Source organism: Spermophilus citellus (assembly GCF_964194105.1).
Source record: "Spermophilus citellus genome assembly, chromosome: 1".
Lineage (NCBI taxonomy): Eukaryota > Metazoa > Chordata > Mammalia > Rodentia > Sciuridae > Spermophilus > Spermophilus citellus.
In genome coordinates, this window is record NC_138182.1 from 279,910,296 (window position 1) to 279,935,309 (window position 25,014).

At 35.7% G+C, this 25,014-nt stretch overlaps 1 protein-coding gene across 1 annotated transcript in view; it reads right to left on the bottom strand.

The window, feature by feature from the left end:
- The window catches only part of MARCHF6 (membrane associated ring-CH-type finger 6), an 83,777-nt gene that overhangs the window by 20,962 nt on the left and 37,801 nt on the right, over positions 1–25,014 (bottom strand). The window contains exons 6-20 of the mRNA XM_081303826.1: positions 22,951–23,119; positions 20,584–20,773; positions 19,189–19,250; positions 18,433–18,465; positions 17,104–17,155; positions 14,252–14,310; positions 12,814–12,894; positions 12,513–12,581; positions 12,355–12,429; positions 11,017–11,151; positions 8,026–8,145; positions 7,136–7,236; positions 4,705–4,842; positions 3,758–3,962; positions 1,222–1,291 (exon numbers count right to left, since the gene is read on the bottom strand). Of these exons, the coding sequence (XP_081159952.1) occupies positions 1,222–1,291; positions 3,758–3,962; positions 4,705–4,842; positions 7,136–7,236; positions 8,026–8,145; positions 11,017–11,151; positions 12,355–12,429; positions 12,513–12,581; positions 12,814–12,894; positions 14,252–14,310; positions 17,104–17,155; positions 18,433–18,465; positions 19,189–19,250; positions 20,584–20,773; positions 22,951–23,119 (1,559 nt within the window). The remainder of the gene's footprint in view (positions 1–1,221; positions 1,292–3,757; positions 3,963–4,704; positions 4,843–7,135; positions 7,237–8,025; positions 8,146–11,016; positions 11,152–12,354; positions 12,430–12,512; positions 12,582–12,813; positions 12,895–14,251; positions 14,311–17,103; positions 17,156–18,432; positions 18,466–19,188; positions 19,251–20,583; positions 20,774–22,950; positions 23,120–25,014) is intronic.

Here is a 25,014-nt window from a genome sequence, read left to right on the forward strand (position 1 = left end):
ATTGTTTAAAGACAGGGTCTCTGATTTGCTTAAGGCCTCACTGAGTTGCTGAGGCCTTCCAAGTCGTGGATTACAAGTATGTACCACAAAATCTTCAAGGCCAAAAATCATTATGCTTTAGAAACTAAAAAAATGAAATTTTATTTATTTTATTACAATAATAATAATAATTTGGGGAGGTACTAGGGATTGAACCCAGGGATGCTTAAAAACTGAATCACATACTCGGCCCCTTTTTTAATTCTTTGAGACAGGGCCTTGCTAAATTGTTGAGGTTGGCTTTGAACTTGCAATCCTCCTGCCTCAGTCTCCCAAACTGCTGGGATTACAGATGTGCACCACCATGCCCAGCTGAAATTCTTATTTATTTATTTTTACCAATTGGGAGATTTAATAATAATTTCTTCGACTTACAGGGGCAATTTTTTTTTTAGAAACATCACTTGAAATTAATTTTCCTAGTTTCTCTTGCCCAGCCTAAAGATTTATGGGAATAAACATTTTCTTGCTGGGTATAAATGAAGAGGACTAAGTTATTCTGCAACTCTGTCACTGGTTTTGGATTCTATCCCATTCATTTCCGACCTCTGGAGAAAATTATATTAAACCACAGTGTATACTTTTTAAATGAAGAAGCATTATCTATTAAAATATCCAACAAATCTTAATGCCAGAGAAGATTAGTACTTGTGAATACCAGATGATAAAGAGAATAAAGTCTGGCTTCATAATGCTCTCTAGGAACAGTATACAATAGATGGGAAAGATAATTATATAATGAAAACAAACATAATTCATATTAAAACACTGGCTTGGAAAACTGATACATCATACAAATTCCTTTTAGAAAATCCACCCTGTAATATATCCATAAAAACTGAGCGATCATAGGTACTTTACACCAAAAATCCTTCTTCTTTTTTTTTTTTTTTTTTTGGTAGTGCTGGGGTTGAACCCAGGACCTTGTGCATGCAATGAGCTGTATCTGAATGAGCTATATCCCCAGCCCCAAAAATCCATTCATAAATTATATTTTGATTTTGTCCCCAATGCTCTAAGGAATGTGTTCAATAAAATGAGGACTCCTAAATAGATCAAAATTCTATACTGAATTAAAAATTAGGATAATTTCATATCTGAGGAAAAAAATCACATTTCTGCAAGATATGACCTTTTAAAAAATAATGATATTAATAGCTGAAAAGTAGAATAAACTCATACCTGGTAGAGTAAGGCAGATGAGGCTGGCAATCAGTAATGTGATACACATGAAGACAATCAACAGAAATATCTGCAAAGCAGAACAAAGAGTGCATAGAGTTTTCACATGTATTTTACAACATACCTCAAAGAAACCACACAATTTTCTCATTGAAAAGAAACTGCCTAACTGGGGGATGGTGGCAAACAACTCAAGGAGCTGAGGCAGAAGGATCACAAGTTCAAGACCAACCTGAGCACTTAGTGAGACCCTGTCTCAAAATAAAAAATAGCAAGTGCTGGGTTGTGGCTTAGTGGTTAAGCACTCCTGGGCATAATCCCCAGTGTATACATATGCACCCTCACCCTCACCCACACGACTGGGGATGTAGCTCATTGGTAAAGTACCCCTGGGTTCAACTTTTAGGGGGGGTGGGGGGAACCCTTAGTGATTCTCTCATCTAGTCAGAAAGTACCTTTTGCTTAAGGCCTTTTTTTTGTTCATGGAGAGCCAAGAAGGCTGGGTAAAGACCATGGAAAGGGAAAAAAGAAACTCCCTATCAGGTCTGCTTTTTAATTTTTTTTATTCTAATTAGTTATACATGACAATATAATGCATTTTGACACGTCGTACATAAGCAGAGTGTAATTTCTCATTTTTCTGGTTGTACATGGTGTAGAATCACACTGGTTGTATAATCATATATGTAAACAGAGTAATAATATCTGATTCATTCTATTATTCTTCCTACCACCATACCCCCTCCCTCCCTTCACTCCCCTGTCTAATCCCAAGTACCTCTATTCTTCCCTAGCCACCACCCCACAATGTGAATTAGCATCCACACATCAGAGAAAACATTCAGCCTTTGGTTCTTTGGGATTAGCTTATTTCCCTTAGCATGATATTCTCCAGCTCCATCCATTTACCAGCAAATACCATAATTTCATTTTTCTTTAAGGCTGAGTAATATTCCATTGTGTCTATATAACACTTTTTCTTTATCCACTCATCTGTTGAAGGGCACCTAGGTTGGTTCCATAGTTTATGAACTGAATTGCTATAAACATTGATGTAGCTGTGTCACTGTAGTATGCTGATTTTAAGTCATTTGGGTATAAACCAAGGAGTGGGATAAGTAGGTCAAATGGTGATTCCATTCCAAGTCTTCTGAGGAAATCTCCATACTGCTTTCCTTAGTAGTTGCACCAATTTGCAGTCCCTCCAGCAATTCCCCACCATGACGCCTGCTTTTAAGAGTAAGAGGCAAAGGAAAAGATGACCTTCGTGTTTCCTCCAGTTATAAAGCAAAGTCCTCTAGAATTAGAACAGTGGTTTGTCCCTTAAGGGAGTAGGAAGAACAACAGTGCACTAATGACTATGGCACAACGTTCAACGTTCCCCTAACTGGTTCTTGCACATCCAAAAGCCTCATCTCTCACTGCTCCCCTTCTGCCTCACCTCTCTCCTGCATACATGCCCACCTTTCAAATATATTCAATTATCTGCAGTTCCAAGTCCACCATGGCCAAAGTACTCTTTCCTGGCATATTGTGGAATGCTCTTCCCACTTTCCAGTTTTTTCTCTGCCTGATCTCTCTACTTTATTAATACAGTTCAGGCATCATGCCCTTCATGGGGATTCCTTTGGGCTTATACTATGCACCAGTGGCTTCTCAATGAAGCCATCACAGCACCCTCTGTCCATAATCTCCCTTAAGAACCCAAATCTGCCACTGCTTGTTTTCCTATCTCCCCAAGTAGATTGTAAGCTCTTTCAGGGCAAAGACTATGCATGTTCTCTATATCCTTCATGGGCATCAGAAGTGGTGAGGTGTGGAAAACACATCTGCAAGACTCAATGAAGACATCTGATCCACAAGTAGTCCAGAAAGGCATTATTACAACTATTTTTAGAAAAAAAGAACCAAGGCTGAAAGGTAATAACCTACCCAAGTTTCAAAATGATCTGACTCATAAGCTCATATCATTATTAAAGGGCATTTAAAATATAACTGACTGGATGTAATTGAAGGATGAGTTCATTGTAATAATACAGTAGTCATCAGCTTACATTTTCGACAAAATTGTGAATCATAAACTGATTATTTGGTAGTTTAAGATGATGAAATTGGACACTTACTTAACCAATCTGACTTTTAGTTTCATCAGCTATTAAGGTGAGATTACCACCCACATCTCACCATATTTGAGTGGGGATTAAGTGGGGGAAAAACATTAAAATACTTATTCCAGTTCCTGACACACAGTTGAAATGTACCAATGTTAGTTTCTTTCTTACTCTGTATAGTCTTTTCTCCTTCTCAAACAGGAAAGAGCAAAACCCCATGAAATCCCAACTCTGTGGCCCATCTCTAAAATTTGATAAACTTATGATCTTGATCCCTTACTTACGTTGCATAATGAGGGTAATAAAACATGGGTTCCTATCAGGAAAATTTAAGGCATAACCATACAACACCAATGCTAACAGCACAACTCTCAATAGAAATTTGGGGAAAAAAGCATTTCTAGTTAAGTCTGTATAGTACTTACCCTGAGTGGAAAATTTAAAGGCCGGCGGTAAGGCTGAAAGCCGACAGGACCTCCCTGCTGGAGTATGGCTTGGTGGGCTGCATGCAGACCTTCTCCCACCACAGGAATAGCGTTGTTATTTCGAGCATGCTGGTTATTGTTGACTTGTTGATTTGCACTATTCTCACTTTCTTCCTGGTCTCCCAACAGATAGGAATGAAGATCCCTGTGTGAAAATTACATCAGTGAAAAAAAATCTCATTTCAGGTCAAAATAAAATGGTAGCCATGAGAGTTGCTTTCTTAATATTTACTAAGAGTAGAAAATGTATATGTAGAATCTATACACCACACATTTAATCTATTTTGGTTTTTGCCAATATCTGAAAACAAATCAGGAAATTAAAAAAAAAAAAAAGAAGAAAAAAAAAAAAAGAAAAAAAGACAACATACAAAACATTCCATGTGAAGATCTTCAGGATGGGGGAAATTATTTTCTTCTCTCCAGATGACAATCATACCTACTGTGATATGTAGCTTAACTAAATTCTCCTAGCTGCATATCACTTAAGCCAAAAAAAAAAAAAAAAAAAAAAAAAAAAAAAAAATGAGACTGGGGAGAAGTGGCTAGAGAAGATAAATGTTCAATTACATATAACCAAATCTATAATATTTCATGTTAAGATATCTACAGAATCCCCAACATTTTCTGTGAAAGTTTTAAATCACAATAAATCAATGAAATATGGTTACTAAACAATTGAGAATTCAAATCTGAGAAGAGTTTATCAATTTAGAATCTCTAAAAATAAAGGAAAGCTAATTTGTTTATAATGTGCTAAAAAAATTAAATAAATTCTTGGCCTGTATAACAGCATGAAAGAACCTAGACAAGAATCAAACCTCCATAACAGGATAAAAATTGTGTACATTCTCCAGAAAAGGGTGGACTGATAAAAATATACTCACAGCAAGTATCCTGCAGTGACAGTCCATGCTCGCACAAGCCCCTTCAGCCACTGTCTCGTATGTCCTTGTTCGAGTAATGCTGGCAAGACAACCTGAAGCAGAAGCAGCTCAAGGGACAGTTCGCTTACTGGAGCATCACTAAGACAATATAAAGAACCATGATGTATAATGTGAATTCTATTTTCCATTGTAACTATATATTAAATATTGAATAAAATTAAAACAAAATCCAGTGAGTCAAATAAACTCACTGTCTTTATTACCTCTCCTCTCTCCCCGTCTCTCTCTCTCTCTCTAACTCAGTGAAGTTTCCCTCCCAAATTCTACCAAAATTGTTTCTGGTAAGGGTCACCAATGGCCTTCATGGTATTAAGTCAAAGGTCAGACCTTGGCTCTCACCTTGTTATGTAATATGATTTACAAATGTTCACCCTTTCCTTCTTACAACATTTTCTCCCTGAATGGCTAAGATCAACCTAGAAAAACCAAAGGGCCCCAGGCTCTGTCTTCTTCTTTCATCTATGCTAGCTCTCTAGGTAAATGTGACCCTCATCTGGTCATATGGGCTAAAATATCACCTTTCATTACTTCCACCTAATACTGAGACATCTACTCTAACTCCCAACTTACATATCCAAAATGCCAGTTCAACATTTCACAATGATATATATTAGACAACTTCAATTGGTTATGTTCAATATCAAATTCCCAATCTTCCCTTTTAATCCTGCTACTCCCACAGTCACCCTAAATCTCAGTAAATGGCAACTCTGTCCTGCCAGGTGCTCAAGACAAAAACTATGATCCTGCTGACTCCCTTCTTTACATCGCACATTCAAACAGTTACTGAATCCTATTGGCTATCTCTTAACAATATCCTAAATTCTAAATGCTTCTTGGCCTCCCTTGCTACCTCCTTTATCCCAGCCACCCCCACTTCTCAGCAGGATTACTGCATCACTCTCCTAGCTGGCTTCCTACTTCCAACCTGAGTACTCTCAGTAACTTCTCTTCATAGCAGGCAGAATGATCTCCTTAGTTTCCCCAAAAGCTCTTCAACTTATTCAGGGAAAAGCCAAATACTTAGAGCAGCCTACAAAGCTCTCGGTGACCTCTCTGACTTCATAGCTAACTGCTTGGACCCACAACACAACACACTTCCCTGAAGCAAGCTGGCCTCCTGCTGCTCCTCAAACAGACCTGGGTGCTATTGCCCTTGCCTGACCTCTTGCAAGGACACATGGTTTACCCCTTCAATGCCTTCTTCAGGGCTCTTGTCAGCTGTCACCTTCTCAGCTCTTTATTGGTCACTCTTTCTAAATAGCAACCCCAACCTGGCTATTCTCCGTATTCTCTTTCCCTACTTCATTTTTCTGCACTATAACCATTTGGCATACTATATATTCTACCTATTCTAAAGTCTGTCTCCTATCCCCAAATGTAAGCTTCATAGAACAAAGATTTTTCTTGATTCTGTTATGTTCAGTTATACCCCTAGGATATAGAAAAGTGCCTGCCATATGGTGAACCCTCAGTTGAAGGGAAGAATGAACTACATACTAATATATAGCACAAAAATGTTGTTAAACTTATAGATACAACTATTACCAAATGATTTTATTCTAACAATATATAAAGCCAGACCTGTTTTCTGGTTCTCATCACAACTGAACCCAAACACACACTATACATGAATGAAAGGTAAGAATTACAGAATTGTCCTACAAATCTACAAAAGTCCTACATGTAGAAAAATAAAGTCTTACTGCAAAAGAGTAACAATTTAAAAAGCAAAAACTGAATTTTGTATTTTAAATTAATTACCAGCATTTTTTCTGCCACTTAAGAAAAAAATCAACATATAAATATTTGTCAGTTTTAATTTAGTGGATACAAATCTGAGATTTCCTATATAAGGCATTAAGACCCAAATAAGTCAAGTGTGTTGGTGCATGCCTGTAATCCCAGTGGCTCATGAAGCTGAGGCAGAAGGATTACCAAGTTTAAAGCTAGCTTCATCAACTCAGTGAGGCCCTAAACAACTCAGCAAGACCCTGTCTCTAAATAAAATATTATAAAGGGCTGAGGTTATGGCTCAGTGATTAAGCACCCTGGGTACAATTCCTGATACAAAAAAAAAAAAAAAAAAAAGGAATTACTACTGCTCTCTTGGATAAAAGAGCAAATATTTATAAAGTAATTTAACAGAGATTACAGAAAGAATTAAGTAATAAAACAAAGACAAAGACAACTTTAAAGGACAGAATAATGATTTATTTTGGTAAGGGATAATAAAACCTTGATCTAGACCTGAGATAAAAATTTCTTAGTATCTATGAGAAATTAATGTTTTAAAAGTTTAATGTAATCTGACCATCAAATCCCTAACAGTGGTAAATTATTACAGCTATTTTAAATTTTAGCAACTTACCTGTACAGCATGACATTGTAGGGAAGAAAATTAGGCAGTAGACTCTTAATTATACGTATAGGAAGCCAAAGCATCAGGAGGACAATGGAGCCAAAGACAATCTGCAGTAAGAAAGAGGACACGACAGCACTGTGAGAGTCCACCACGTTTATGCAATGCAGGTAGACTTCTAAACACAATTAACTCTCAGCCCACGCCTGTATCTACTCAGAGCCCAGGTGGTTTCACTCTGTATACTATCGTTGGGTCACTCCATATAAATTACATTCCTAGGATAGCTGTTCCCCTCATTGAAAGGATTGACCCCTCCCCAGGTCACAAGAGTTGAAACAGGAGCCACAAAGAATCATCATTGCAGGACTTACCAGAAGAGAGCTAGGATCTTATGATGAAGAACTGCCTACAACTTCAACTAAATAAATATCTGTAATCATCTAAGACATGACCCCTATTAATGGCCATAAAAGATTCCAAAAAGCACAATATTACTTTTAGAATTTTGTTTTGGAAATAATGTAAGATTTACCCAGGTAATTATTTCTTACAGATGTAAGAAACTTTCAGATGCTTCTATTAAGATTATACTTTAGAAGGCAGTAACAAATTTTCATTACTTGGATGCAAGTTAAATAGAATTCAAACATCCATAATTGGTAATCATGCTACTACACAACTAGAAGGCAAATTTATTTTAGTAAACTTCATTTTATTTATTTTTAACAAAGAAGTAAAACAGCTATTTGACAAATGAGTTCCACAGGCTTAGATAAGTGTAATCTATCAACACTCTATCAGCCCTCCTGATCCAAAATCAACAACAAAAACCCCGTTAAATGAAACTGAAGAATAGCACACTTTATTCAAAAAGAACAATGGAAAGGTCTGCTCACCACTGACAAAATAAATCTTCGGAGATGCCTATAAATGGGCAAGTGGATCATTTCCTGTACTGGATTAAAATCTGGATCATTCAAATTTCTTAGAAACCATAAGACACCAGGTCGAAGTACCTGTAAATATATTTTAAGTGTTATAAATAACCTCCAAAGTCTATAGGTTCTGTAATAATGAGTTAAAACATTACTGAAAAATACGCTCCTGAAATCACTCCGGTATTTAAAATAGGCTCCATAAAATTCATATGATTTTCATGGGAAAAAGTTCCTAAACTTTAATATTTATGAAAACAGACCTGTGGTTTGAATGACCTGTGATGGTTTTAATCATTTCACTAGGGGGGAAAAAATTCAGAATCCAATTTGTTAAGAAATTTAAATAGAAAATTAAATACAATCAGAATTAACTTGTTATCACCTAGGAAAAGGATTATGTTACAACTTAGTGTCCCAAAGAGTAGATGTGATTTCAGTTTTACAGTTCCCCAGAGGAGTTATCTTAATTAAATTCTGTTGGTCACAGGGACACATGCCTATAATCCCAATGACCTAGGAGGCTAAGGTAAAGATTGCAGATTCAAAGCCAGCCTCAACAACTTAGCAAGACTCTTGCTCAAAATAAAATAATAAGAAAGAAAAGGGACGTTGATGAGTGGTAAAATAACCCTGAGTTCAATCCCCAATACCAAAGAAAAAGAAAGAAAAAAAAAATCCTATAACTTCTTAGTATCTTCATTTTATTATCTTTTTTTCCCCTTCTGAATGGAAATCATCACACAAGAGGCTCTGAGGAAATATATGAGGCTGGGTACTATGCCTTCAGGGTTCAAACTCCAAAAATTACCCTGTGTAAAGCATCTATTCTGTCTAAGCCTATATTTCTCCCATCTACCAATTGAGGTAGTAACAATATATGATTTCGGGCTGGTATTGTGGCACAGTGGTAGAGTGTTTGCCTGGAGCATATGAGGCATTGGCTTCAATCCTCAGCACCACATAAAAATAAATAAATAAATATATTGTGTTCATCTACAGCTAAAAATACACTTTTTAAAAAATACTTGAGTTTCTAACTCCCTGACATTAGGGTTATGTTGCCAACAAAAGTCCACATTAATAAAATAAAAAACTTAATTATAAAATATTTTATCCAAAAGGATTTCTGAGTTATTGGATAGGCCAGACCAGGACCAGGGCCATGTTTCATGATGCTGAGGCCCACCATGCTGGGAATCACATTTCCTTGTTTCTACATTACTTATTGTCTATATTTTCATGAAACTTTATTCTTACCCCAGTTGTTTAAAGTTTTAGTTTTATAATGATGTGTTACTGGTTATAGATTTATTTTTTTATTCCAAGAAAGTTAATTTTCTAATTGTGCCATACAATGTGTATGATATACATACTATAGACACATTCATTATGCTGACATTATTTAGTTAGGATTAGAAATCTGGTTTATGAATGAGTACCTCTGGAACTAGATTTGTATGCTAACTTAAATGTATATTAATATTTCAGGTCATTAATAGTTGCAATTGATGTGTAACTCAGGATATTTTGGATAAGCATGTAACTATAGCTACATCTGTGTTCAGTATATTATATAAATATAGATGACAACACACTGATTGGGTATTGAGAAATAACAGTATTCAAGTAGGTGTGTTTGTCTTGGGCATTGAGTTCTCAACACCTAAACTGAAGTTGGTTTAGAAAATAAAAGACGAAGAAATAAATTAACTGAAAGCATCTGATACAGGAATCAATCTAAATCATCAAGGAAAATCATACAGATAGCTGCCATCCAAAGTTTATAATATGTTACTTCTATTTTTTTTTTTTCAGATTCAAAAACCATTTAATTTTAACATAGCCTGCATATCTGTGACGTTTTCATACATGGACTCAATAAACTATAAATTGAAAACAAAAAAACAAAAAATTTTATCATGTTAACAGTGAAATTTATTATTCACATATAATTTGTTTTTAAAAACATTACTGTACTTTCTTTAGTCTCAATCACTTGTTTGAGTCACTACATGATTCAGAAGAATTTAGCCCCACCTGCTTCCCTCCTCGAATATTTCAAAGAGCAAAGTATACCATGAACAGCATTCAGACTTCATAATTTTTGTATTTCTGGTCTGCTCTCCTAGCCCTGCACATCTCCCTCATTGCTCTCAGTAAACTGACTTTGTTGAATAGCTGTATCCAATCCTAGGAACAGAGAACAGGAATCCTGCCTTTATTTCTATAACCTCGGCATAAAGAACAGAATCTGGCAATTGGCTTGAAATGTATACTAATTAAATACTAATCTGCTGGGCTGTGGTTGTAGCTCAGTGATAGAGCACTTGCCTTGCACGTGTGTGAGGCATTGGGTTTGATCCTCAGCACCACATAAAAATAAAATGAAAGGTATTATGTCCATCTACAACTAAAAAAAAATCATTTAAAAAATAAATACTAATCTGCTCTCCTCCTCTTCCAAACAGTAAGGGCCAGATTCTGAAACTAGGATCAGTAGATGTACCAATCTGGCAAGTGAACTGCAATCATAAATTGGAATCATAAAAGGACCTTCACTGTATTTCTATATACTTAAGGTGCCTGCTTCAAAACTTACATATTCAATTCTACAAATCTTTTGGAGTTATTCCCAGTATTATATTTTCTTGAATGAAATCTGAGACAGACTTGTATGACACCAACTCAAAGACTTTAGATTAAGAGGATGGGTACTGATGTCTACAAAGTAAAACAAGTTTGTTTTCCTCAGTATAATCATATTGGAAAATTGTTAATCTGTTAATTTTTGACAGAAGCCACTGAAAATAGCTTAGAGCAATCAAGTCAATAATTCCCTATGAGTTATTCCCTCCTAAAATAATAGAGAATATAGTTTAGTTAGGAAATTATCACAGCCTTTGAAGCATAACTGGTTGTACAGCATCAGCATTTCCCTGTAGAACTTACCTCTCTCAGTAACAGAATGAAGGAGGCAAAGTAGAACACATACACCATTCCTACTAGCCAATGTAGAAACATGGTAGTACCTGGAGCCGATTGAAAACTCAGTTCTCGATCTTTCAGAGTAGCATCAAACATTTCCTAAGTCAAAATAGAACAGGTAAAAGAGATATGTACCACCTATATTTGTCAAATTAACATCTCCACCTTCTAATAAGTAAATAAATCACTATATACATAAGGTATGATGTTCTAGAGCTGCAGTTCTTTTTTCTTTTTCTTTTGTTGGTACCATGAATTGATCTCAGCAGTGCTTAAACACTGAGCCACATAATACCCAGCCCTTTCTTAAATTTTACTTAGAGATAGTCTCACTGAGTTGCTTAGGACCTAACTTGCTGAGGCAGGCTTTGAACTCACAATCCTGTCAGCTTCTAGAGCCGCTGAGATCACAGGAGTGCGCCAGCGCACCCTGCTGCAGTTCTCTTTATGCCATTTCACAGTATATTTGTGATATACAACTGGGTATTACTTCAAAAGATGCATATACACTTTCAAATTTCCAAACATTAAAAAAAAATGACAAACCAATTAGTAGGTAAGAGTTTTACTAATGGTATAACTGTAAAAGAACCATATTTAATTAATGTAAGGTTTCCTATCTTGGTTATGGGTCTGCATTCACAAGAATTTTTAATAGTAATGAAGAGGGATAAATGTTTACCTCAGAACCAAAAGCAGCTTTTCTACACATAAAATTTTTTTGAAAAATTAAAAAAACTGATTATCACTAACAGCCAATAGAGATAATGACTGAGCATCTTAGTTAAAAGAAATGACTGGCATTATCATAAAATTTAGAAGGAATAAATAAAATTCTCCACTGGCTATTAAGAACATCCCAATCAAAATACCATGACACTGAAAATACAGAGCTTAAAAAAAAAAAAAGCAACTGAAAATAGCTTAGAGCAATCAATATTAAGATTCTACAGTGATACATTTTCAATGAGAATAAGTAAATTTTCAAATATTTGCTTCCTATAAAAGGAATCTATTTTAAGCCCTGCATGGTGGCACATGCCTGTAATTCCAGTGACTTAGAAGACTGAGACAGGAGGATCACTAGCTTGAAGTCAATCTCAGCAATTTAGTGAGGCCCTAAATAACTTCTGTCTCAAAATAAAAAATAAATAGGCCTAGGAAGTGGTAGAGCATCCCTAGGTTAAATCCCTAATGTCAAATATATATATATATAATTTTTTTTAAAGAAACTACCTTGAAGACTTTCTTTTTTGAAACCTTAAAATTATGAGATTATATGATAAAGAATACTCCACTTACCAGGGAACAGATATCCAGCCACCAGCCACAAATGAGAGGGAACACTCCAATTTCTACCACCACTAACAAAGAGACCTTTGAAGTAAAAAATAAATGTTATCATATCACCCAAATGTAGAAGAAACTACTTCCAGTTTTAACTTACAAAAAGGAGTTACCTTAACAACAATATAGCAGACTCCTAGTAAGCGACGAGACCTATGAAATTTAACAAGAGTTGCCAAGCCCTGAAGCATTTAGTCAAGGAAAAACTGAACACTGAAGGGTACAATAAAACAGGAAACTATTTAGATTATATTCAATATTTTCTGACAAATATCATTTCACATTTTGTTCACCCTCACTCTTACTACAAATATTACAACTTTTACTAAGATGACAAGGGGAAGGAAAACAGTTCTATTACTAATAAAAACAACTCTTTATACTGCCCACTCAATTTGATTCATTAAAGGATACATGACAAATTATCAGTGTTATTGCTAAAAGTATATACCCAACTATGGTTGTGATTAGGCCTTCAAAATGAGATGCTTGGACCTGGAAATAAAACAGAAATAAATAAAAATTCAACTTTATCACATAGCCTATACCCCAGTTTTATCACTGTATTAGCAATTCAGATGATCAAAAGTGAAACACCTAGGCAATATATAACTGGAAAATTGTTGAGAACCACAGCCAAAGAAGTCCCCCAATGAGCAGCTCCGTGGTCTGAAAGGGCAGGGAAACAGCCCAATGAGCATCACCGCAGAGGAGCCAATCAGCTAGATGTTGCTGGGGCTGCTGAAAATGACTGTAAAATCCTTTGGGATGATATATTTGCAAGGTAACTTTCCCAGACTACTATATATTACTCAAAGATGAAGAAGAACTAAAGAATAATATTTTACCCAAGGTGCCAAAATAACAGGGTGAGTGAAATTTGACAAAAATTAGACAACTGTAATACAACAGTTTGCCTCTAGGCTGGCTACCAGGTGGATCTGCTGAAGACTGAACACCAAAGCAGCAGTCTTTTGCCCAAGCAGCCTATCACCCACCTACCTGGCAACATCCTAACCATCTCATTCTCTACCATTAGAAACATTGTTTAAGCTTCCCTTGCTCTTTAAATGTGTTCTGTTGATTTACAGGAAATAGGAATTTGGAGAATGACAAATGCTGCCCATCTATATCTTTTGGTTCCCAAGTTTTAAACAGCAAATGGCAACAAAAACTATTCAAAACATTTATCTGAACCTTTCAAGTTCTTGTATGCAACTATTAAGAACTGGGGAGCTGTATTAAAAATTGAAACGCTCCCAAAAGTGACCTATCAGATCTCATATATGCAAAATTGAACAGAAGATCCCAGCCAGTTCTTCTTCAAAGACTAAGTCCTTCTGAGGCCCCCCAAAAAGGAGTAGTAAACCATTCAAATATCTATCTCTGGAAAATAATGATAAAATGTCCAAATTCAAGTAGATTCTTCAAAAAACACTATAGCCCATCATTCTAAAATGGACACATTCCTTTTTTAACAACTGATTGATATATTATTCATTTTCTAAATTCCCTATGGGTCATCTAGGAAGAGAAAGGAACATTCTAGTTCATAAAGTGGCTAGAACGTCAGCATGTGGAAAACTCTCCCACAGTAGTGCCTTAGGCCTGTGCAACAGAAAGACCAGGCATTTCAAAGCATATCTTAGTTAGCTGGCATCATATATCCTACCATCTACTGATCAACTGTTATAGCTTTAAAAGAAATGGATAAGACTGTGTTGGCAAGCCATTCCTTTGTAGAAGGCAGACTAAAACATGAAGTAACTTTTTTGAAAATTATTACTTACTCAGAAAATATCAAATTTGGGAGTAATTAACAAAAGTAGGTTTGTAGAAGTATTATACTCACATGTTCTTCAAATCCCAAACCAACAAGGGAGAAATGACCAATGTGGTAAGGGCAAAATGCTAAAAAGGAGGGGGAAAAAAAATATGAAAACTACAACATCAAAACAATGAACACCCCTAGTATAGTCCCCCACTAAAGGGAACCAGCTTCTTTGAGAAATGGAAAATTCAGACCTGGACCAAAAATGTATTGCACCTAGGACATTATAACCAAAGAATAATAAAGTTATCAAGGTCTAATAAGACCCATGTCAAAAGGACACAGGAAACACCGTGAAGAGGGTATTATGGATCTCTTTAAGAAAGGATGATTAAAACAAACAAAAAACAAAAAAAACTAGTGACCAAAATTTATAGACGCACACCAAACATACATACCTAGAAGTTCATGATACTCAAAAATAGGGAAAGCCCAAAATAACATCCATAAAAGAAAAAACAGCAACATCACAGAAAATGTTTTAATTTTTTGGAAGTAGTTAGCACACAAAGGTAGCAGTTATGCATATACTGCTTAGTCTGAAAACTGATAAATAAAGGGAAAAAACTGAGCATCTACCTGGCTTCTCCTAAGCAACAAAGTTTATGTTAACTGTGGTAAGGGCAAAATGCTAAAAAGGAGGGGAAAAAAACAGGAAAACTACAACATCAAAACAATGAGCACCCCTAGTATAATCCCCCACTAAAAGGAACCAGGGCTTCTTTGAGAAATGGAAGATACAGAACTGGACCAGTTGATTAGAATAAATTTTTGTTGGTGTGGGAGGTGGGGGTCCAAGGGATTGAACTCAGGGGCACTTGACCACTGAGCCATATCCCCAGCCCTATTTTTTTTTTTATTTTTTATTTATTTATTTTTTTTTTAGTTTTCGGTGGACACAACTTCTTTGTTTTTATGCGGTGCTGAGGATCGAACCCGGGACGCACACATGCCAGGCGAGCACGCTACCGCTTGAGCCACATCCCCAGCCCTAACCAGCCCTATTTTGTATTTTATTTAGACACAGGGTCTTAGGTTAGTGCCTCGCCATTGCTGAGGCTGGCTTTGAACTCGTGATCCTCCTGTCTCAGCCTCCCAAGCCACTGGGATGACAGGTGTGTGCCACCGCACCTGGCAAGAATGAAATCTTTATAGAAAAACCTACCAATAAAAATTTTTTAAAAATAACAATTTGAGCTGGGGATGTGGCTCAAGCGGTAGCGCGCTCGCCTGGCATGCGTGCGGCCCGGGATCGATCCTCAGCACCACATACAAACAAAAGATGTTGTGTCTGCCAAAAGAAAACTAAAAAAATAAACAAATATTAAAAATTCTCTCTCTCTCACCCCTCTCTTTAAAAAAAAATAAAAACAATTTGAAAAATCAGTATTTTGTAACACCTAATAAATGATTCAGGCAAGGATCATCAAGAGTTGGTTCTTAGCCTTTTGTCTAAGACCAAGGGTAGAATTAAGAGTTAATAAAATCATTAGTTAAAAGGAAGATGAAACCAACTTTCATAATGATACTAAAATGTCATCTCATACATAATCTTATCAGGTAAAGAGAAAACTGGGATTTCAGAATAGAGGTTCAGCAGTGCACGTGGCACATGCCTATAATCCCAGCAGCTCAGGAGGCTGAGGCAAAAAGTTAATGAGTTCAAAGCCAACATCATCAACTTAGCAAGACCCTGCCTCAAAATAAAATATAAAAAAGGGCTGTGGGTGGGTGGCTCAGTGGTTAAGTGGCTCTGGGTTCAATCCTGTACCAAAAACTGGGGGGGCGGGGGGGAGGAGGTAGTTTAGGTTGGTATCTCCTGAGTCCACTAATAAAAATGGAAAAATAAACACTATGTATCTCCTCAAACAAAGTATTAATGTGACCAGTGAAGAAACTGTCATAAATTCACTAATCCTGGCATCTAATCTTGCCTTTAAATCTGACTTCCAAGTTATGGAAAACATGTGAGTCAAAGGATGAGGGCAGAGGACATCCAGGAAGCAGTTGCATGTGATTATGTGAATATATCATACAGAATATGTCACTTACTGTAAATGTAAAGTACAGCTAACCTAATCTCATCAACAAAACAATGGCAAATGGGATAGGGCGAGTTGGGGCAAAGAGAAGCATACTCTCGATTAAAAGGAATTTAAGTCTTAAAAGTAATGTGTGAACCATATTTGGATCTTCAAACAAATCAGTTATAATATGGCATTAAAGCCAGGAGTGGTGGTGCACGCCTGTAATCCCAGCAGCTCAGGAAGCTGAGATAAGAGGATCGTGAGTTCAAAGCAAGTCTCAGCAATGGCAAGGCACTAAGCAATTCAGTGTGACCCTGTCTCTAAATAAAATACAAAATAAGGCTGCAGGTGTGGCTCAGTGGTTGAGTGAATTAGTGAATTTATGAGTTCAATCTCCGATACCAAATAATAATAATAATAACAATAATAATACATTTAAGGGAACTTGTGAATTTTAAAGATGATTAGGAAATATTAAATGAATAATAATAATTTTGAAAAATGTGAAATGGCACTATAGTTAAAAAAAATCCTTAAAATGTTCATGGTATGAACTTTTATGTTCTTTTTCAAACCCTTTTTGCCAAATTTTACTTTGCTCTTCTAAAATTTAATTATCTTTTCTTTATAACAAAAATAAGCAGCATGGTAAATTCTTAAAAAAAGGGGGTGCCTCAATCATTAAGAAAAAAGAGCGAACCTACTAGGGATCTGGCCGCTAAACCTGCACAGTGTATTCCTTAATATTCCTAAATTACTAATGAAATGAAAACCTGTAAAAAGACACCTAGAAAGCCAAACTCCTCCCATTGGATCATAAAAAGTAAAAGCATAAACACAACTTACCAAAAACAAGAATGAACAGTGTATTTAAAGACACAACCCAGAAGACGTGTTCCTGAAAAGAATGTTAACAAAGCACAGTGAGTTCATGTTTAGTATGACATATTTGACTGAACTACTCCATTAATCAGCTATCAAATACTGAAAATAACTAAGACTGAAATTTTGCTCCATAATTTTGAGATTTCCATCTAGAAACTGTACAACTTTTCATTTTTCTGATAGCTCATAAAACTAAGACTAGTAAAATTCAAAGTTCATAGTTTAACACATAAAAAAAGAACAAATCAATTTATAAACCATAGATTTGCACAAAAACTGAAAATCATATTCAAAACAATGTGCTAATGTAAACTGCAGAGCGCTTCTTTCAGTGTCCTTTCTGTTTTCATAAGTTCAGCAAGGGCACTGTTGTTCGGCTCCCTCCCCTTGGAAAAACACTAGCATGACCTGCTCTGGTCCCTCCTCTCCTCCTGATGCCCTGGCTTTCTTTGTTCCTATCTCAGAGACATATTCTCTCATGGCCATATGATCACATCCACAATGACTGCTGATCCATCTATTCGTCCAGCCACATCACCCACCCTTTAGTCAGTTCCTAGGTAAAGACGGGTGGGGGTGAGTAAACAGTAGAAACCTAAGGTCAGACTATGGTTCTTACTGTAAAAGAATATAAAGTTGTTTTGCTTTCACTGGTACAGGCATTAAGTACAAGACTGAACTTTAGAAGAATTCAAGTTTGTTTGGCCACAATCCCAGACCAAGAATTCAAATTCTATTAACACCATTAATTTTAGACTCCATTTTTTTTTTAAACAAAATCAAATATTAGGCTGGAATTGTGGCTCAGCAGTAGAGCGCTTGCCTAGCTTTTGTGCGAGGCCCTGGGTTTGATCCTCAGTACCACATAAAAATAAGTAAATAAAGATACTTTTATCAAACAACTAAAAAATAAGTTCTTTAAAAGTCAAATATTAAATAACTTCCTTTATAAATAATAATACCTTTATGCCTCTCCAATATTTAACACATAAAATATAGTCTTTAGGGGCTGCGATTGTGGCTCAGTGGTAGAGCTTGCGTGAAAACTGGGTTCAATTCTCAGCACCGTATATTAATAAATAAAATAAAGGTCCACTGACAACTAAAAAAATTTAATACACACACACACACACACACACATATAATATAGTCTTCAAACATGAAGTAATCAAAAACCAAAGGGCATATTGACCTTTAGTATAAAAAAGGAGCGCATACTATATATCTGAAGTTATTGAATCACTAAGACAAGTAATTCACCGTTCTTTTATTAAATATAGTTTTACTTACCAGAAAAACTAGTGATCCATCAAGTCCTAGCATCTAAAATACATAATAATAGTGTGCATTAGTTCAAGATGCAACCAGATTTCTACTCTTATAAAATAGGTTTTCTTTCAGTATCTTTAAATACTTTAAATACATCCACTACTTTCCAATACAGCCTATCATTTTTGGAATGTAAAAAAACTCCGACTACAGGAGTTTTATATTTTGGGTGTCCTTTTATTTCAAGTCATTTGCATATAATATCTAAAAAAATTCCACCATGAGTTTAATTCTTCCATTGGACAGAAAGCCAGTCAAGACTTCATGATAAAAATACATTATTTTGTCAAATGAAGTGTGAAAATTTAAATTTACTACTTAAATTTAAGTTGCTTCTTAGTTTTTCAAAAGTTCATACTTTCAGGATGGGGTTATGGTTCAGTGGTATAGCGCTTGCCTAGCCAGTGTGAGGCAGTGGGTTCAATTCTCAGTACCACATAAAAATAAATAAAGGTATTGTGTTTATATACAACTAAAAAAAAATTTTTTTTAAGTCACACTTTCAGGTGAAACTATGAAGCAAGCTTTATAATAAAGACCAAAAAATAGAAAATCATCAGTTTCTATATTTTTACCACAAATAATACAATGTTCTATACAAAAAAAAAAAAATCTGGTAATTATTTTCTACAAAATTAGTGCATACATCTAAATATGCCCAATTTTAAAATATACTTTAGGATTAAATGCCAGAATTGTGACAGGAAGAGATCTTACTCTTTCCCATGTGAGTTCTTCTGCAGCTCGGTCCCATTCTAAAGCATTCCAGTTCATGTCATCTGGAAACATAATTGCAGATTAAAGATTAGGGGTGGAAATTGAACTATAAATAATAAAATGCATTCTTTTAGGTATAAGATCATATTGAGAAGCTAAATAACATTTAAAATTTTTCCACACTATTTGCTTGTTACACAGTAAATATTACCTAAAAACACATACCTTAAAGTAAGCAGTACATAAGATAAGGTGATACTAGACTGTGATAAGTGCTAGAAAAGAAATAGAGTTATGTGAAAAAGAGGACTTCAGCAACTCTGAATCAGGAATAAATACGGTAGATCTAAGGAAAGGAAGCCAGAGATTTCTAACTTTCTCAGTGATGAACAGAGTAGTGGAAGATATAAGTATGAAAAGTGGACAGGGATTACATAAAAGAAATGTAGAATCTGGATTTCATTTTATTCTTTAGTATAGTGGGAAAAGCACTGAAATAGGCAGGAGAGTAATAGGAACCATGTGGTGCACACATGCAAAGAGGAAGACTACTTAGCAGTTAATGCAGCAGACCGAGAGAGATGATGACAAGGTACTAGGTAGTAAGAAAAGATTGTATTCTCAGAGCCTCTGATCTTTCCCTGCAAAGGCCCACTGTTCCCACTATACAACCTGCTTCTTCTCACTCTTCAGATCTTAGGTCAAAAGTAATTTACTCTGAATTTCCAAGGAAACCTTAGATAATATAGCAACCTGCATGACACTTATCCCAATGTGTACCTCTCTTCCCTAAATCAGAAACTCCCTGAGGACAGTGACCTAATATTCTGTTCACAACTATGTATGTGGTATCTCAAAGAGTGTCTGTCACAAAGAAACACTCAAATATCCACCATGTCAAGTGGATCCAGAGACAATAGAGTGCTTAACAGGAAAACTCTGCAGTAGAAGAGAGAAGAGACAGTGAGCCACTAACAGATGATTGGCAGATCCAGTCTTGGATCTTACTTTTTACATTCCAGAATTTAATCTGCTAGAAAATTAAAAATAGGTAAAAATGATGGCACCTGGCCTGCAACATAAACTTCAAGATCTTTTCCAATTTTACAAGCTGTACTAATCAATGGAAATGGAAAGAGAAATGAGGTAAACATGTATCATATTCTTTTAAAAAAAAATTCTGTATAAGTATATAACACACAAAATGTTCCGTACTGCATAGGAAAAAAAACATATTTATGCATATGCGTAGCCATAAATGATGGTCTGTCAGAGTAAAAATAGGTTAGAAATAGAATTTTATGATATTAAAATTTGAAAACTCTAGTCCTTTTCTCTTCAACCCAATGGATATATGGTCTTGAAGAAAGAGTAAGGGCGCAAAAGCACCATTACCCTGGGCTCCATTATTAGCATCCGCTGCATCTTCCACGCCTGCATCATCTTCCTCCTCGTTGTCTTCCTCTTCCTCTTCCGCCTGATCATCCTGCGCATCAGGGTTTTCTCCCACCACTGCATTCTCAGCTGGTGGGTTAGCAGGTTGCTCAGGAGCAACATTTTCTGCACCATTTCCTCCTGCTGGAGCCTAAAGTGACAGAAGAGCCCAGAAGTTTAGCTAACTCATCAGGTGGCTTCATTTCCAAATTGTGTTCTCCCTTAAAAAAACAAAATTAGCAAACACAAACCCTACTAACATTAAAAAATAAAAACCTTCAGAGTCATCTTTAATTTTTTTTTTCCTTCAGAGTCATCTTTTCTAAATGTATCTGATTTTGGATCAACTTGGTATATATATTTAGAAAAAAAACTCACTTTACAGTACACATGTTCACTTAAGTTTAACTTAAGGATTAACATTTCACAAAGCATTATAGAAAGTAAGTTTACAAATCTGGGTATCTCGAACACATTCTGTAATCCTTTTTTATAAGACATCTATCTCCTGTTTTTACTATCTCGGAGACAAAAACACCTTTTCAAAAATTTACACATATACATATGTAAAACTTAATTCCATTTTCACTTTAAAAACTAAAGGAAATGGTTTCTAATTTCTTCTCAGTCAGTAAGGGTAAGAATGCACATATGGATTCTTTACTAAATACATCCTTCTCTGACTCTTTTTAAGTTCTGGTACTTATCAAATGTGAAGATATAATTGTAGCTAATGACAGTTAAGTTAAAATACAACTCCCAGCCAGGTGTGGTAATGCACAACTATATTTCTAGCTACTCAGGAAGCTGAGGCAATTTGAAGATTTAACTCAGCACTGGTATACTTGCCTAGCTTATGTGAGGCACTGGGTTCAGTCTTCAGTAGTGCAAAAAACAAAACAAACAAGAAAACCCCCACAACTCCCATGATTTAATGAAGATCCTAAAACTAAGCAGTATAAAATGCTTCAATATGTAAGGTACAGGGCTGGGGTTGTAGCTCAGTAGCAGAGAGCTTGCCTAGCATGTGTGAGGCACTGGGTTCAATCTTTAGCACCACATAAAAACAAATAAAGCCATCCTGTTCCTCTACAGCCACAAAAAAAAAAAAAAAATTTTAAAAGAGGTCCAATATAAACATGTTAATCTTACATAAGAACAGCGCCAGTTTATAGTCTTATTTTCTGTTATGCTTTTCAAAGTTACACTTTATAAAGAAAAACGAAACGGTAGACTTTGATGAAATCAATCTACACACTGAAAAAAGCAGGTCCTAAAAGCAAACATTAAGCTATTAATTTACTATATAGCTCTTTTTCATAATAAAATTTTATAAAGTATAAATTATTCCCTTTCCAAGCAAACAGCTAATCTATAACATTTTCAGACCCATAATTTCTCAGCAAGCAAGACACTAAAAATTATTTTTTACATCTTCCTTTAAAAAAAAAAAAAAAAAGATAAGAGTCTATGCTGTCCACAGTGGCCTCAAACAGAAAATCCGCCTACCTCTGCCTCCTGAGCAGTTAGAACTATAGGTGCATGCCAATGAACTTGGCTTTGCCCTCTTCTTAATACCACTAACAAATACTCTTGTATCTAAGCATGTCATAACCCATAAAGAAAAAAATGTAACTGTACTAGATTATCAACAATATTCCAATTTTTCTACTTTTGATAATGTTTCTACAAGACAGGAAAGGCAAGGCATTTTTCATAAGAACATATAAGTGAAGAAGTGGGGAGGCCTCCTTAATGTTACACAGCATGTAAGAAACATATCCAGTAAGTCGTATCTTAACTTCTAGGCGTGAGCTGAACAATTAACCCAAGGAAAGAAAATGGAACAACAGCCAGGTACAGTGGCGCATGTCTGTTAGCCCAGCAGCTCTGGAGGCTGAGGCAGGAGGATCCCAAGATCAAAACCAGCCTCAGCCACTTAGCAAGGCCGTAACACAGCCAAGGCTATCTCAAAATAAAACATAAAAAAGGGCTGGGGATGTGTCTCAGTGTTTAAGCGCCCCTGGGTTCAATCCCTGGTTTTAAAAAAAAAAGAAAGAAAAAAAGAGGAAGAACATTTTAGTGTGACATCCATTTTTTTTTTTTTTTGGCCAATCTAGCAAGAAAATTAAGAGGCAAAAATCATGAAAGCATTCTGTTGGTTTTTCTTATTTCTCTTAATCTTATTCCAAACCTTTCTGATGTACTCCTTTAAAATGGCAAAAGAATGTTTATGAGGCACATGAGAGTCAAAGGTTTGAATCTTATGGGCAACCATAATTTTCATGTCCTACTCAAGTGAAGTCAAGTTCAGGGATGGGAGGTTACCTCATTTTGGTGGTGTCCAGGAGCATTGAAGGGCGGAGCAGCATGTTCCAACCAAATCGGGGCTCCCCCGTGGACTATCTGCTCTCGCAACCACACCAGGCTGATGAACGCACACAATGTGCACGTCACCACAAAACAACCCTGCAAACAATCCGCCAACAAATTTTCCCTATTTAAAAAAAAAAAATTATATATAATTACTCCAAAGAATACTTGTAAAAACAGTCAGAAAAATCTAACTTTGGGGGTGAAAAGCAGTTTCTCCAAAAGAATTATTTGAAATGATGGTGAAATTCAACCTATTTTAAAAGCTAATACATATTTATATTGTATCTATTTTTGTATTATAGTAGACATAACATCAGAACTACACAGCAATTAACTATCCACAGCCTATCCTTTAACTTGGTCAAGAAACAGAAGACAGAAAGTAAACAGCAAACACTTGACAAATGTTAAGCACTGAACTTACCAAAAGTGAACAACCTTCTCAAACCCTTACAAAGAACTTCCTCATTCTTCTTTTACTTACAACTTCAAAAACCTAGCATTTACCTAAGTCCATACAAACTAATAGAATCATCAAATCAGAAAAAGAATGAAGCTTCTCCAGACAGGTTTCCTGTATGTCATGTATAAGACAAAGAAGTCTATGATACACTTTATAGAAAATTTTCACTTAGAAAACAAATCAAGATTTGATACTACCTGCAAATATAACAAAGTATATTAGTTCCTCAATAAGTCCAAATAGGCAAAGTATTTTTAGTTTAATACATAAAAATACATGAAATGCTATATAATACTGAAGATCCCTTGGTTCTGGTTCCTTGGTTCTCCTCTCTGAAGAGCTTATCCTTCCTTACCCACACCCATAATTTCAAAATAAAGATAACTCAAAATTATCTTGGCAGTCTTTAGAAAATCCACTATTTTAATGGAATAAATGACTTTTTCCTCCATTGAAAATCTGAACAAGGATCAACCTGGGAGCATGACCTAGTAGGTCCAAACTATAATTGCACTGGTGTGTCTCCTAAGGGTTATTGTCTACAATAGCTCATAAATCAAAAGGGGGAATCTTAATTACTTTATTGCTAAGGAACTTTCTAGACCATTAAAATTCTAATGTGTTGAGACAAAAATATCTTCTACTTCTTCTTTGCTATCAGCAATGAGAATATGAATGGCTCCTGCAGGTTTTAAATGATAACAAACTAACACATCTAGACTGGTTTTGTTTATTGCCTGGATGTTGCCCAAATTCCAGAACCAAGAAGGCAGCTTGGGAGTCTACTTTCATTCACCATTTTAATGCTGTCCTGAGCCCACTGTGTAAAGACTCCCCCCAACCAGCCTTCTAGAAGATGAGAAGTCATGTAAAGGAGAACCAAGTCATCTCAGCCAGGACCATCTTAGATAATCAAGCTCCAATAAAATACATGAATAGCTCAGGCAAGCTCCACAGATAAACTTGGCTGAGCCAAACCCAATTTCTGAGACCTCTGAGCAAATAAAATGGTGGTTCTTTGAAACCACCAAGTTTCAGAGAGTCTGTTCTTCCGTAAAAGAAAACTGAAATGGTATGCCTTGAGATGACCCCAAGAACTGAGCTATGGAATATACAGCAACCACTAAGATATTACCGAAATTTAAAGTAAATTTTCAGAAAAAATAGATCTACTCTATACTCTATAAAGGAAAGAAGAAAAAAAAAAAAAGCACTATTCAGGGGTACAGAAAAAAAGCTGTGATAACAATTTCTTTTGTCCATCCCCACCAGGCCTCTAGCATTCAGTGGTGTAACAAAGGTGCACTGAGATGCACACAAGCCTATCAGGACAGGGAAAATATGGAGCCTGCCAACATAAGGCAAGCAACAATGCTTAATACCAAATTATGATACAATGAGACAGCCATAGTGACAAGTTTTTAGCATGTATATTCTAATAATCTCAAGAACATATTTAAATTATTCTCAACCTATAAAAATAGTAAATACCTCAAACTATGTGAGAGCCTAATGAAGAAATCATCCTGCCATTAAAATATAAAAGGGGTTAT